This window comes from Solanum pennellii, chromosome 3 (genome assembly GCF_001406875.1).
Source record: "Solanum pennellii chromosome 3, SPENNV200".
In the NCBI taxonomy this organism is placed as follows: domain Eukaryota; kingdom Viridiplantae; phylum Streptophyta; class Magnoliopsida; order Solanales; family Solanaceae; genus Solanum; species Solanum pennellii.
In genome coordinates, this window is record NC_028639.1 from 53,259,134 (window position 1) to 53,273,117 (window position 13,984).

A 13,984-nucleotide genomic window follows, 5' to 3' on the forward strand; every position below is an offset into this window, starting at 1 on the left:
CCACGAAAAAATTTGGCATTTTTGACGTCAGAATCCGGATCACCCAAAAAATGGTTTGCTATACTCCATAGCAAACGTTGGCAAAAATTTGCCAGGCATCTCTCTCCCAAAAGTCTCGCTCGCCACTCTCCCATTCTCGCCTCTCTCGCTTTATACACAGAAGTGTATAATTTTTGTTTCTGTTTTGTATAAAGCGAGAGAAAATTGTATATACACATGCAAAAATGTATATCTTTGTGTTATACACTTAATTATACAATTTACAAACATTTTACTTCAAATATTGCAGAGAAAATGGCCAAAGAATTATACAATTGCGAATTATACAATTGCAGTGAAATACAATTTTTTCTAGCCTTATACAACAGAAGTGTATATATTGTGTTTCTGTTTTTGTATAAAGTGAGAAAAACATATATCTTATTGCTATACACTTATAATTATGCAATATACATACATTTTAATTCGATTCAACTGTATGCAAAGCTAATTATACAATTGCAGCGAAATAGGCCAGCGAATTATACAATTTAGGCCAGCGGATTATACACTTGTATATGTATAGCGAATTATATAGTTTTTGTGTTTGCTATGGAGCGCAATTATGCAAAGTTTGCTATAGCATACAAATATGAATTTTTTGTTTGCTATATGTGAAAGTTGCCCTAAATAAAAAGTGTAAAATTAATAATTTCCAAGTTTAAAAGTGAATTGCATAGACAAGGACGCGGATGTAAACTAAAACTAAATTTTTGAGAAGTTAGCCTGACTGGCATTCTTTTCTAAATGTGCTGATTGCTAAACAAAAGTGTATTTCATAAGTCCATTTTTAGAGTGTGTCACGCAGGATAAATATTTTTTTTTATTTAATTTTATAAAAGTTTTAAATGTCTTCTTGTGCACATCAAAGTTAAAAGGTCATAGTTGTCAGATGACGCGAAGTTAAGGGTCATATTTATGTATTATGTCAATATTTTAGATGTATGTTGTCATCATATTGATATACAAAAAAATTACAATTTTAGTACTTTTCATATAGTTTTTTAATAATGTAATTTAATTTTGAAAATTCGTTAAATTAACTTTCGAAAAGCGTAAAAGGACAACTAAAAATGAATGGGAAAAATATATAAATTGATATAAATAGAGTAATAAATATTTAGTCTTTAATACTAGGCATGGAACAAACAATTAAATGTTAAGCTTAAGCTTCACCTATAAGAGTAAAATAAGACAGAGTTATTCGAGTGATAAATATTTTTTATTTTCAATCAGAAGATTTATGAGTTATTAAAGAAGTAAAATAAATAAAACCCACATAAGGGCGCTATTTATTGAGACACAGACACGGCCCATACGTTTATTTAATTAATTTTCATTACCAACGGTAGCTTCCCTTTATTTAATGAGAAAAAATAGCTTTCACGGTTCTAGGCTGTGTGTTAGGTTAAAGAAGGAATGACTTTTCCCATTCTTTTAGATTTTGAATTAAATGAATATGAAATAAATGGCCTCTCTTTTTGCTTTTCCCACTGTAACTTAGTGGATGATGTCAGATCCAACCAACTCCAAAATTCAATAGCCAATTATGATGGAGGTAGTTTTGTACTGGCACCATAATCAACTCACCATCTCTATCAACACAAATAAAAATATACATATTGCTAATTTACTGAAAGAGGAGAAAAATTTAGAGAACCAGCAAACTTAAACAAAACATCTTGACTCTGTCACAATCCATCTATTGAGTATTTTATTTTTATAATAACTATAAAAAAAAGCAGCAAATGTTTAAACATGAGAGCAGCATAAGATCACCAGATGATCTAGAAAATGCCTAATATATGAAAAAAGATGTATTCTCCTTTTGGGAAATTTATTATAATGTTGCACCTACTATTAAAGCTGAAGACACGTCTTTTGTAGGTTTCTTCCTTACTCATTAACCAAGTGAAAAAGGAAGCCTTCAAGGGAGCTCGGTTGCAACGGATCTTCCATTGCCAAATACACAATTGACATAGATTGTCTCCTCCGAGTAGTCTCAATCTCCTGGAATGACATTTCAGTGGGAAGTGATATTCTTGAGTATGATGACTCCTACATTCACTAAAGCCAATCCCACACGTTGCTAAAACGAAGCTGTGAAACACCACACTGAGAAAACTGACTTTGTATTGTCAGTGTCATTCATTTTGCTTAATTCACCATCCTGAAAAGTGGCAAGATAGCAGCATATGATGCATTGAGCGCCAATTTAGAATTCAAAGCACAAAGAAATGGGAATCATACAGCAAGTATAGCTTTTCTGATGAAGTCGAAGAGCAGCAGCAAGGCACAAATGACAAGAGCCACTAATTTTCAAAATACATAAAGTCATCAAGCACTTTCAACAAAAAAAGATCCTTTATTTTGCAATAACAGAGGAGCAAATTGGACAACAGGTGTAACTTTAAGTGGTTTAGCAACACCCCTTGATCTGGCTGCTCTTCAGGTAACACTATCAGAAAAAGCAGATACATGTAGGTGGATGTAAACACCAGATCTCTGACTCCAAGAATAGGTGGATCAGACATGAAATTCGACTGTATTACTCACAATGTTACTCCAGGATAGCCACACTTCAGCGTGGATGCAAAACACCAATTGATTTGGCAGATATTAGATTCTTCCTCAGACCTCTCCCTGTTCAAGAGTTCAAAGCTTAGAGCTGATTCTATTTGTTCGAACTCTAGACCTCGTGGAAGAGCGTGGATCTGTTGAATAAGAAAGAACAAACTTAGTTAGAAACTCATGATTCTGCTGGTAATGAATAAGACAGATGATAAAACATAAACAATATAAACTATATCTCAACTCTTCTGACTGTAAATGTTTTTGAGTTCCTGCAAAAGTAAAACCATTTTAGGATACTTTACATGAACAAATTCAAAAAGCAAATACAAACTGAATTAAGAATAGACTAGTGCAACAGTATGAAATAAAACAGTGCTTTCTTCCAAAACCTGCCAAAGAAATAGGGAGTTAAAGTCATAAAAGTAGGTGAGCTTTAGTGAGCTCACTGAAAAGTGTGTTCTTTCTCTGATAGGGCAAGTTCCTGTAGGAAAGGAAACAAAGTATATAATAATTCCACTGACTGGATTCCAATAAACCTCCCAGAATTGATCACAGTGATTAGTAGAGAACTATATAAGTCCAGCAAGCCAATACAGATGTTTGACAACCCCAAAAAGGTAGAATTGTAACCACAAGTATAAAGTGACTAGACAGAAACCAAATAAAGGTTATACAAAATGCTGCACTATATATAGTTAAAGCCTTCATGTAACATCAACTCAGGCGCATACCAGCGTTTGCAGACATAATATTGTTACTCCTAAACAGTTATAAAGCTACAGTCCACAGGAATGTAGAATATAAGTCCTCCTACAAAATGGCAAGACAATCTAGTCTGCCATGGAAATTATGAAATTGTTCCTAATCCAGTCCGAAAAGAAAGTAAAATTAAACAGACGAAAGGATGGAAATTTATTATATCTAGTTCAAGTCCATGCCCTCTCCAACTTGACTGCAAATGGGACTAACAGCAGTGAAAGATCTCTCAAATGGTGATGGGTGGAAATGTGCATCCCTTCTGCGCTTAAAGGCGCAGCTATCAGAAGGGGAACTATCAGCATCAAACTTCCTCCGTACACCTTTCACAGCCTGCACTTCAACTTGTGTTAAAGGGAAAATCTGTTGGCTAACTCTGCAAAGAGAGTTATGGTTATCATACAATATTCGCTGGTTACAATTTTTGTCGCAAATGTGTGTCAGCCCAGTTAGACGGCAGCGGAACATGTTCCCACACACATGTTCATTTTCACATTTCCAATCACACTTGTGAACAGGGTTTGGGCCATCTTGGCCAAGAATAGTTGACAGATATATAACATTTGTAGGCACTGCTACCATAGATTTTCCAAGTACCTCCATTGTTCAGTTAATCAAAAAACTTGAGTTCGAGAAGATATCCACACCCCACTCGCCTTGCCCCGGATGCTCTGCAGACTCGATAAACAAGATCCGTCAAGATTGGTGGGTGGATCATGGAATATAATTGTTTGTTTCAAAGGACTAAAACCATCTTAAAAAATTTTCCTATGGGAACTGAAAAGCAACATTTAGGTGACTAAGCAAACCTCAGTAAAGAACATAAAATATAAAACCTTATCTTTAAAGTACTCGAGCAATTGCTAGTGGAGACTCAAAACAAGCTTCCTACCTAAGGGTGGCATAATTAAACCCAACCCGCCCAACCCACTTAAAATAACCCGTCCATCTATTAGCTTAACCCATTTCAACCCAACTCATTAAAAATTGGGTTCATATGTAGCCAAAATTGACTAATGAAAAATCTTGTCAAGATATTTTCAAAAGACTTTATTTTTATTTTGATATATTACGTATAGCCATAATAAAAATATGCAAATTATTATGTACTAAAAATTTCAGAAAAACAATTAACACTTTGGTAAAAATTTAAGCATGGATTATGACCCATTACTTGACCCGTTTTGACCCAGCCCAAGGTATAGACCCGTTTGTTATGTTGGCCCAACCCAAGATTGGATTGAGTTTTGACCCGTTTGTTGTTTTGACACGTCCAAATTTAATTTAACCCAAAATTAAATTGAGTCTGGACCCGTTTATTATTTTAGCCGATTTTGACCCGCCCAAATTTGAGCCAACCTACCCAATTGCCAACTCTTTTCCTACCCCCCACCACAAGCTGGAGTCGTTCACCAGAAAACTAACAATTAACTGGCAACAAATCTTAGCTCTGTTGATTTACACATCTAGAGCAAATCTAATTACATTGTTGTTTTGTATACGTGAATTTTTTTTTGTTTACAAGTATTTCATAAAAGAATTTCTTTATTAGGTTAGGTGAATTCCTTCTTTTCAACCTAAAAAAATTTCGACCCCAAAACAAAAAAGATCCTGTACAAAACTGACCAAACAAGGGCAAAATGAACAGTAAAAAGTTCCAATTTCAGCTCAAACATACAGAATTTCCTCTCACACAACCATTTACGTTAGCATTACAACCAAATCTGAAGAACTACAACAGAATTATCCCAAAAAAAAAAACGATAAAAATCACAACTAACTAATTCTCAGGCAAAATCAAACAATAAACAACAAAAAGATCATGAAAAAAAAAAAACTTACGATGAACCCGAAATGAAGAACACCTAACAAGCTCTTCCCTTCTCCTTCTCTCACTTGTCACTCACTTTCTCTCTCTGAGACTTTTTCAGCGCTATGCCCTATAGTGAAGCAAAGAAATGGGGAGAGTATGAAAGAGTATTTATAGAAAAAAAAAATGGGACACGGATAAGGTGTTGATCCGATTCTCATGTGTGGGACGTTGGACGTAAATGTAAATGCACATGAAATTTATCTAAAATGAAAATTTAATTTTGTCATTTTCTGTAATTTATTTAACTTACTTACCGTTTAGTGGATCAGATACGACATCGTATTTGTACTGTTACAATCACGACTCTAACGGGAGGTGCATCTTCCGTCACGTGCCCCACGCTTTTGGTTTTGGTTTTTTTTTTTTAACAAAAAAATAATTTTCCTTTATTCGTGGGAGCTTTTGCCAAGGTCGTCGGTTTGTAACGTTAAAGTAGACTTACGGAAAAAGAAAAAGTAGACTTGAAGCGGACCTACCAGACTTTGACACGTGTTTGGGCGTTCTCTTAATTGTTCACCAATAATCCGTTTTTATCGTGCTTATAGGTGGGTAATAGTATTGGGCTTCTACCCATCATTTTTATGGGCCAATTCTAATTCCAACTGGGCTTGTTTTTTGGGTAATTACTTAGTAATTTTATGGGTAAATCTTAGGGCAACGTTCACATATGGCAAATAAAAAATTCATATTTGTATGCTATAGCAAAGTTTGCATAATTGCGCTCCATAGCAAACATAGAAACCGTATACCATTGTATTTCCTTTTTTCATTTGGATCCTATCAACTTAGAGAGTGTCTAGATTAAGACACTTCTCGTATTCGGACTATCAAGATCGACTAAATGAGAGTGTGGCTGACATGGTAAAAGAACAAATCAGCCAGTAGGTTTATGTTCAGCAACAGAAAGAGGTGAGGTTCTGCTTTCTTACCTGAGAATATTTACAAGGGGGAAGCCTCGAAAGGCATACGAGTGCGCCTCTCGTAGACGAATACCGACTCAGTCCGCTCCTACTGCGCGGGAGTCTCAGCCTAATTCGCTATACATATACAGTTATTGAAGCAAATTTATAAAACGAAGTGTATAAAACAAGAAAGAGAAAAACACTTGGGCAGACAACTGTATAAAAACGAAGTGTATAAAATGAATTGTATTATTATAAGTGTATAGAACGATTATATACAATTTGAATTTGTATAAAATGAGAAAGAGAGAAAGACAAAAGAGACTTGACAAGGAATATACAATTTAATCGAATTGTATAAAACGAGAAAGGGAGAAATTAGATACAATTTGAAAATTGTATAAAACGAAAAAAAGAGAGAAGCAAAATAAACTGGACAGGGGAGTATTTTTATTGTATAATTATAAGTGTATAGGACGAAAATATATGTACTTGCATGTGTATATACAATTTTCTCACGCTTTATACAAACAGAAATGCAATTTATACATTTCGCTTCTGTTTGTATAAGTGAGAAAGGCGAGGGTAGTGAGCGAGATTTGGGAGAGTGGCGAGCGAGATCTGGAAGAGGGGAGAGAGGAGAACAAAAATATATGTATTTATACAATTTTCTCTGCTTTACACAATTAGAAATAATTTTTATACACTTGTGTTTGTATAAAAAGTGAGGAAGCGAGCGAAAGATTGGAGGAGAGTGGCGAGCGAGATATTTGGGAGAGAGGTGTCTGACAATTTTTTTCAAACGTTTGCTATGGAGCACAATTAAATCAAACCCTAGCTACACCATTTATTTTAGGTTATTAGTTTGCTATGATATACAATTTTCCCTAAATCTTACTAGTTTAGGAGATAATTATTGAGCAACTCTCACATATTGCAAATACAAAATTCATATTTGTATGTTATAGCAAAATTTTCATAATTGCACTCCATAGCAAACATAAATATGTATAATTCGCTATATATACAAAGAAATCAATTGTTTAATCCGATATACATATACAAAAGAAAACAATTCTATACAAATCAATTGTATAATTTGTGTATGTATAAGACGAAACAGAGAGAAAGACAAAAGACAATTGTGCATAGAAATATTTATATTGTACAATAATAAGTGTATAGGACAAAGATACATGTATTTGCATGTGTATATACAATTTTCTCTCGCTTTATACAAACAGAAATGCAATTTATACATTTTGTTTTTGTTTGTATAAGCGATACATGTGACGGTGTTGAGCGAGATCTGGGAGAGGGGAGAGAGGAAAACAAAAATAATATATATATATATATATATTGTATAAAAGTGAGAGGGAGAGAGGGAGAATGGCGAGCGAGAGTTTGAAGGAAAGATGTGACTGGCAAACAGTTTGCTACACGGCACGATTAAATCAAAGTATGGTTATAACATTTAATTTGATTTATTAATTTGCCATTATACACAATTTTACCCTTAATTATTTAAATACGCACTAAGTATGATATTACGAATCTTACCAAATTTTGACGTGTCAAGATAACGTATCTTCTTGGTCAAAATTATGTTTAATTTGTTAAAAACAATATTGTATCTAAGTGAATTCACATGTATCTGGATACATAAACAAATAATAAAATTTATCATGTTCGCTCCCTCACATATCATTGTTGTTCTTATCTCTCACTCGCGTATTTGTAATCCCATATACATGTATATTGTGTGATTCACATGTATCTAAGATACATAGACATTTTGTTTGTCATCCTCTCATTTCGCTCATTACTCTTATATCTCGCTCACGTATTTGATATCTTATATACATGTATATAGTGTGATTTGTATAGATCTAAGATACGTAGACAAAACTCGCTTGTCTCCCTACCATTTTGCTTGTCAATTTCAAATCTCGCTCGCGTGTCTGATATTTCGGATATATGTGAATCGCACCTGATATTTGTACGTAGTGTATCTATAGCGTGATTCACATGTATCCAACTTGAAATATAGTATGGAGTTGTTAAATAGCGAAGTAAAATGTAATTATTTCAAACTATAAGAAGTATCAGAAATATAGTCGAAATATTTCCCCAAAGTTTACCGTCAAGTACAAATAATAACAATTCAAAATAAAGGAGAATAATCTCTTTTTTAAAAAAGAAAATTGAAAATATTAAATAAAATTCTAGATTGGAACAGTATTATATCCCGTGAGTATATTTATTTTTTTAAAAAATATTTAAGCTCGTACTACAAAATTGTAAGTTGTACTAATATTAGACTATGTATAAGGTTAACCAATATATTAGCAAACATTGACTTGAGTCTTAACATTATTCGGAAGAATAATCTCAAAACTTATATTTACATATCTTTTAATATTTAAAATATAATTTAAACGATAACCTAAATAAGATACATTTGCATAAGTCAGCCATAGGTGTTTACTAAAGTGCAAGTGGAGTTTATGCATGTTATTAAAGATATTTAATTTGTTAAAATTGTTAAACTTGTTAAATTCTTGCAGCTTAGGATATTATGAAAAATTAGTGCGATATTCATGATTTGAATGTATTTTAATTATTTAATTCTTATTAATGTCAGTGGGGTATTTTGGACAATTCGCAAGATATTTTCCTCAGTTGAAACCCTACTTTTCCGCCGCATCCCAATTCACATTTTCCAACTTCCATAAACACCAAAATGGAAAGCTCTTTGTTATTTCTTCCTGGGTTCTGGGTTTTCTCTTGTATAACCATATTTCTTTACTAAAAATGAAATATATGTAGCTGATATTGCTAATTTAGTTTATTGTTCATCATGTAGTAGTGGGTTCGGCGTCTAACAGTTATGCATTTACCTCATTGTTCATGTTGTAGTGGGTTCTGGATTGATCTGTTATTTCAGAATCTTAGATTTGGTTATTTTTTCCTTTAACGTACTGTTTTTCCGTCTGTTTGAAACAAGGTAAGGCAATGCATACACACTATCGTCCCCGGACCTACGAAGATTACACCAGATTGTTGAATTTTAGATTATTTTTGTAATTAACAAAGGTGAGTGCGAAGGCTTTGATAAGTTTGATAGTTTCAGGTTCCGCTAGCTCGAGTAGTAAGCAACTTTTACTTCCAACCTTGAGATTATGAGTTCGAGTCATGACCAAAGTAGGCGAGCTCCTGGGGAGGAAAAAAGAACAAGGCTATGTAAAGGAGAAGTAAATGGTAAACTAGAGTACTCAAATTTGTTTTATTTTGTTTGGTAGTGCATCTTTTATTTTCTTCAATTTGGTGTAGGAGAGTGAAAATGAGGAGGGGATTAAGTTACCAGTTTCCAAAAAAAAAAGGAGGAGGAGATTACATCCTCACCGTAGTCAACCAACTGCTTTACTAAGATTTTCTTTTCAACCCAGGCTGTTGGGTTCTTTCTTAGTGTAAGCTTAACGGTTTCTACAAATTAATCAAATTTGTTTTATTTTGGTTGGTAGTGCATTTTATTGGGTTCATTCGCAGTGTAATAATGCTGTTGCATTGTAGCTTAACGGTTCTTACAACACTATCTATCACCAGCAGAAGTATGAAATCTTCCACTTGTTTATGTATATGTTTGTTACTGCTTTATTGTGGTGCAGAATGCCATTTTGCAAGTGTCTGGTGATGATTTTTTTAGTTATTAGTTTGAATTTGTTGGGCGCTTACAATTGTAGTGGTTTGTGGTATATATTAATATATTTATTGGGTGATTCCACTAGAACAGTGCAGTTGTGCTTTTTCAGAATCCAATGATGAATGCTTATATTGCAAGTGCCGAATGACACTCCCAACCAATGTTGGGTGTTTGATATGAAAAAGGTTTCTGAGGATTCTTTTCTCTTTGTTTCAAATCAACTGCACGTAAATTCTTAATTACTTATATGCCAATTGTCCTCCATCGAATAAATAGAGAGATACTAATGGATTTTTAGGCTCTCTCACTATCAAACTAGTCTTTTGGGTTGGGCTCTCCTATTATCTCCCATTTGGTCTAAAAATTGGTATCAAAGCTTTGATAAGACGAAAAGACTATCAGGAACAAGGAGTTTAGATGTAGCTTAGGAGGCTCGTGGAAATCTAAAGGAGAAGTTATGTGAGGTTTGGAACTGAACCATTGAAGGTTATTGTAGAGAATTTCACCTCCAACCTTGAGGTTGTGGATTTGAGTCACCAAGAGAGCAAAGTGAGGTCCGCAAAGGGGATGTAAATGGTAAACTAGAGTAATCAAAATTGTTTTATTTTGTTTGGTCGGGCATCTTATTGGGTTCATTTGTAGTGTAATGATGCTGTATTGTAGCTGAACGGTTCTTACAACATATAATTAACAAAAGTATGAAATCTTTCACTTGCTTTATTGTGGTGCAGACTGCTATTTTGCAAGTGTCTGTGATGATTCTTTTAGTTACTAGTTTAAATCTGTTGTGCATTTACAATTGTATTGGTTCACTGTTTTTATTATTGGTGTGATTACACTAAATCAGTGCAATTGTACTTATTCAGAATCCAATGATGAATGCTTATATTGCAAGTGCCGAATGACACTACAATCAATGCTTGAGTGTTTGATTTGAAAAAGGTTTCTGAGGATTCTTTTTTTTTTCTCTTGTTTCAAATCATCAACTACAACTAAATCCGTAATTACTTGGTGTCAGGATTCAAATCTCTGTGTCAAAGCCCATTCAGTATAGCTTCGTCATGCTAGACTATTTATTTTCTGCTCTCTACTTTTAGTTCCATTCGGTTTAGACACCACTTTGTATGAATATGCCTGGTACATTGTTGTAGTTTAGGTTATTTTGGTATTAAACACAGATGAGTGAAAATTTTGATAAGCTTGACAGTGTCAGGCTGCACAAGCTTGAGCGATAAGCATCTGCCACCTCCAGCCCGACCAGCAAGCACCTCCTCCAGGCTCCAAGCTTGAGGTTGTTGGTTCAATCACTAAGAAAGCAAAGTGGGGGAGCTTTTCGGAGGGGAAGTAAATGGTAAACTAGAGTAATATAATTTGTTTCATTTTGGTTGGTAGTGCATCTTGTAGAGTTCATAATCATTCTTAGTGTAATAATGTTGTATTGTATTGTAGCTGAACGGTTCTTACAACACTATAACTAACAAAAGTATGAAATCTTTCACTTGTGTATGTTATGTTTGTGACTGCTTTATTGTGGTGCAGAGTGCCATTTCGCTAATGTCGGTGATGATTCTTCTAGTTATTAGTTTGAATCTGTTGGGCGTTTACAATTGTAGTAGTTCACTGTATGCATTGTTGGGTTAATCCACTAGAACAGTGCAGTTGTACTTATTTAGAATCCAATGATGAATGCTTATATTGCAAGTGCCGAATGACACTCCAACCAATGTTGGGTGTGTGATTTGAAAAAGGTTTCTGAGGATTCTTTTCTCTTGTTTCAAATCATCAACTACACCTATGTTTCTTCTTTCAGTATAGCTTCACCATGTCTACACTGTTTTACATTGGTCGTCAGTATGCACCACAACCCTCCTGCTTTATGTGGGTATTGAACATGCAAAATTTTTGTATGTTAGTTTACTTAAAATGCATGGTTCAACTTTGAAGCCATTGCTATTTGGCATAAATGAATGTATTTCATTTCATAGAAACAAACATTTCCCCCACATTCTTCTTCTTATTAATTACACAGACCCGTCATTATTTCCTCTCACTCTACTTTTTAATTCCAATGAAAATGGCCTATATTGCAAGTGCCAATACATGGTTCAACTTATTAATCATTTGGTCAGTTAGATCCTCCAAACTAGTGCATTTTTGGAGGATCCGACCCGAGTCTTACAATAGGTTGTTTTTTCTAATGTGATGTGCATTTGCTTTTACATTCAAAACAACATATGCATGTCATGTGTCTATTATTGGGATGATTTGCAGATTGGAAGAAATGTTTGGATTGGTGGTTCAATTTTCTCCACATCCTCTCGTTATTTGGAAGATATACATATGATTCTACTTATTTATTTTTTTGTTGGGTGTGTATCCTAGTGTTTTGATCTCGTGTTGTACGAACTAGTTATATGGTTGCATACTGACGATTGTTAGATGGTTCTTCTTTGCTGTAGAGGCTATTTATCTTTAGCTTGTTTAGATAAAGTCTGCAGGCATACAACCCTCCTATACCTACTTGTGTGATCATACTTGGTATGTTGTGCACTTTCTTCTCGTGGTGGTAGGACTGTTTGTTTACTGATTAAAATTATGCAGGTATTATTAATTTTGTAGGATTTAAGAGTGGGGTTTAACTATGTAAATATTAGTTATATAAGTATTAGTTATATAAAGTTTAGTTATGTAGGATTTAGTTACGTAGAGTAGGATTTAGTTTCGTAGAGTTTAAGAGAGGAGTTTAACTTTGTAAGTATTAGTCATATAGGTATTAGTTATGCATAGTTTAATTATGTGAATATTAATTATACTAAGTATTACTTGTAGACATTAGTTATGTAGAGATTAAATTATATGAATTATTAATTATTTAATATTTAATTTAATATAAATTAACACATGTCATTTATAAGTAAATAAGCAGGCAAATAATATAAATTTTCCCAAAAAAAATAAAGGAATTTTCTCTATAGTTAAACTAGGAATAGTTTTTTTTTTAATGTTTAAAGCTTATGAAAATAAAATACTATTAATATATTATCCTATTTTATATAAAGTAGATTTCTGCAATTTGCTGCATTTGTTGTTTATACATTTTGAGTATACCAAATATATAAATTATATATATAAATTCACATTTTAAATAAAAAATTAATACATAATAATTAAATATGTGGATATATTTGATATTACATAGCGGATATATTATCATATATACGCTGTCAAAGTTGCACATTTCAATTCATAATTTTAATAAAATATTTACATTTTGATTTTAAATGAAAACAAATAAAAAGTTGGTTGTGTATGAAAAGAAATAGATGTTGGGGAAATGTAAGAAAATTCACAATAATTTATAAATAACTTTATTATTTATCAAAAAATAATCCTGAAAATAAAATGAAAATTACTACGGATACATATAAATATTAGTGCAAAAAATAGATAAAAATTGAATCGTGTTAGCACTGTTCTAACAATTTATTTCCAACTGTGTGAAATGTTTCCTTAAGATTAAACTAATACTTACCTATTTTAAATAAAGACAACATGAATCAGCAAATTAATTATCATCAACAAGTTATTGAAAAAACTTAAAATAACAAAGCTAAAATTATTAATTACTTAACATTAAAATAAAAAAAATGTAAAGAGAGAGAGAAGTAGAAAACGTGAGAAAGTACAGCTACATTTCAATGCACAAATGTTCATGCCTTTTTATAGACAAATGAAATAGTAGCTAATTTGACAAGTTGCCATGACACTTGTCCAAAGTCTTGCATGCAAGAAGACACATGGAGGAAGAGGTGTAAGATGGATAAAAACTTGTCTTAATTAATTACCATTAAAATAATTTAATTATTTGACTTTGTAAATATATTTAATAAAATTATCTTTTGAAATAAAACATTTTTCTTACAATCCCCCACTTATTTCAAAAGATTTTTATAAAATTATAACTCGTTGAATTTTCAGGATATTGCACCACCATATAAGGTAAACATATATCTGCTAGTGGATTTTTTGTTTTCTCATTTCATTGAATTTGCTTCACTTATAGACTTAGTTGACTCTATCCTATATGGACTGATACTAAGACTGAGCCATAGACAATCGGATCTAATACTAAGTTTA

At 32.9% G+C, this 13,984-nt stretch overlaps 1 protein-coding gene across 10 annotated transcripts; it reads right to left on the bottom strand.

The window, feature by feature from the left end:
* Positions 1–1,707: 1,707 nt before the first annotated feature.
* On the bottom strand, positions 1,708–5,408 carry LOC107014726. 10 transcript variants are annotated; one of them, XR_001456269.2, is made up of 4 exons: positions 5,212–5,375; positions 3,967–4,040; positions 2,290–2,882; positions 1,708–2,209 (listed from the first exon to the last, which is right to left on the bottom strand). XR_001456269.2 is itself a non-coding variant. In XM_015214772.2 (2 exons), exon 2 carries the CDS (start codon positions 3,970–3,972, stop codon positions 3,535–3,537), a length of 438 nt encoding a protein of 145 aa, XP_015070258.1. In that variant the 5' UTR covers positions 3,973–4,040; positions 5,212–5,369; the 3' UTR covers positions 3,276–3,534. The 10 variants fall into 10 exon arrangements, 2 of the variants coding, with proteins under 2 accessions (XP_015070258.1, XP_015070259.1); XR_003577415.1 differs by having other exon boundaries at positions 1,708–2,497; positions 2,596–2,882; positions 5,212–5,370; XR_003577414.1 differs by having other exon boundaries at positions 1,708–2,753; positions 2,855–2,882; positions 5,212–5,369.
* Between the last annotated feature and the right edge of the window lie 8,576 nt (positions 5,409–13,984).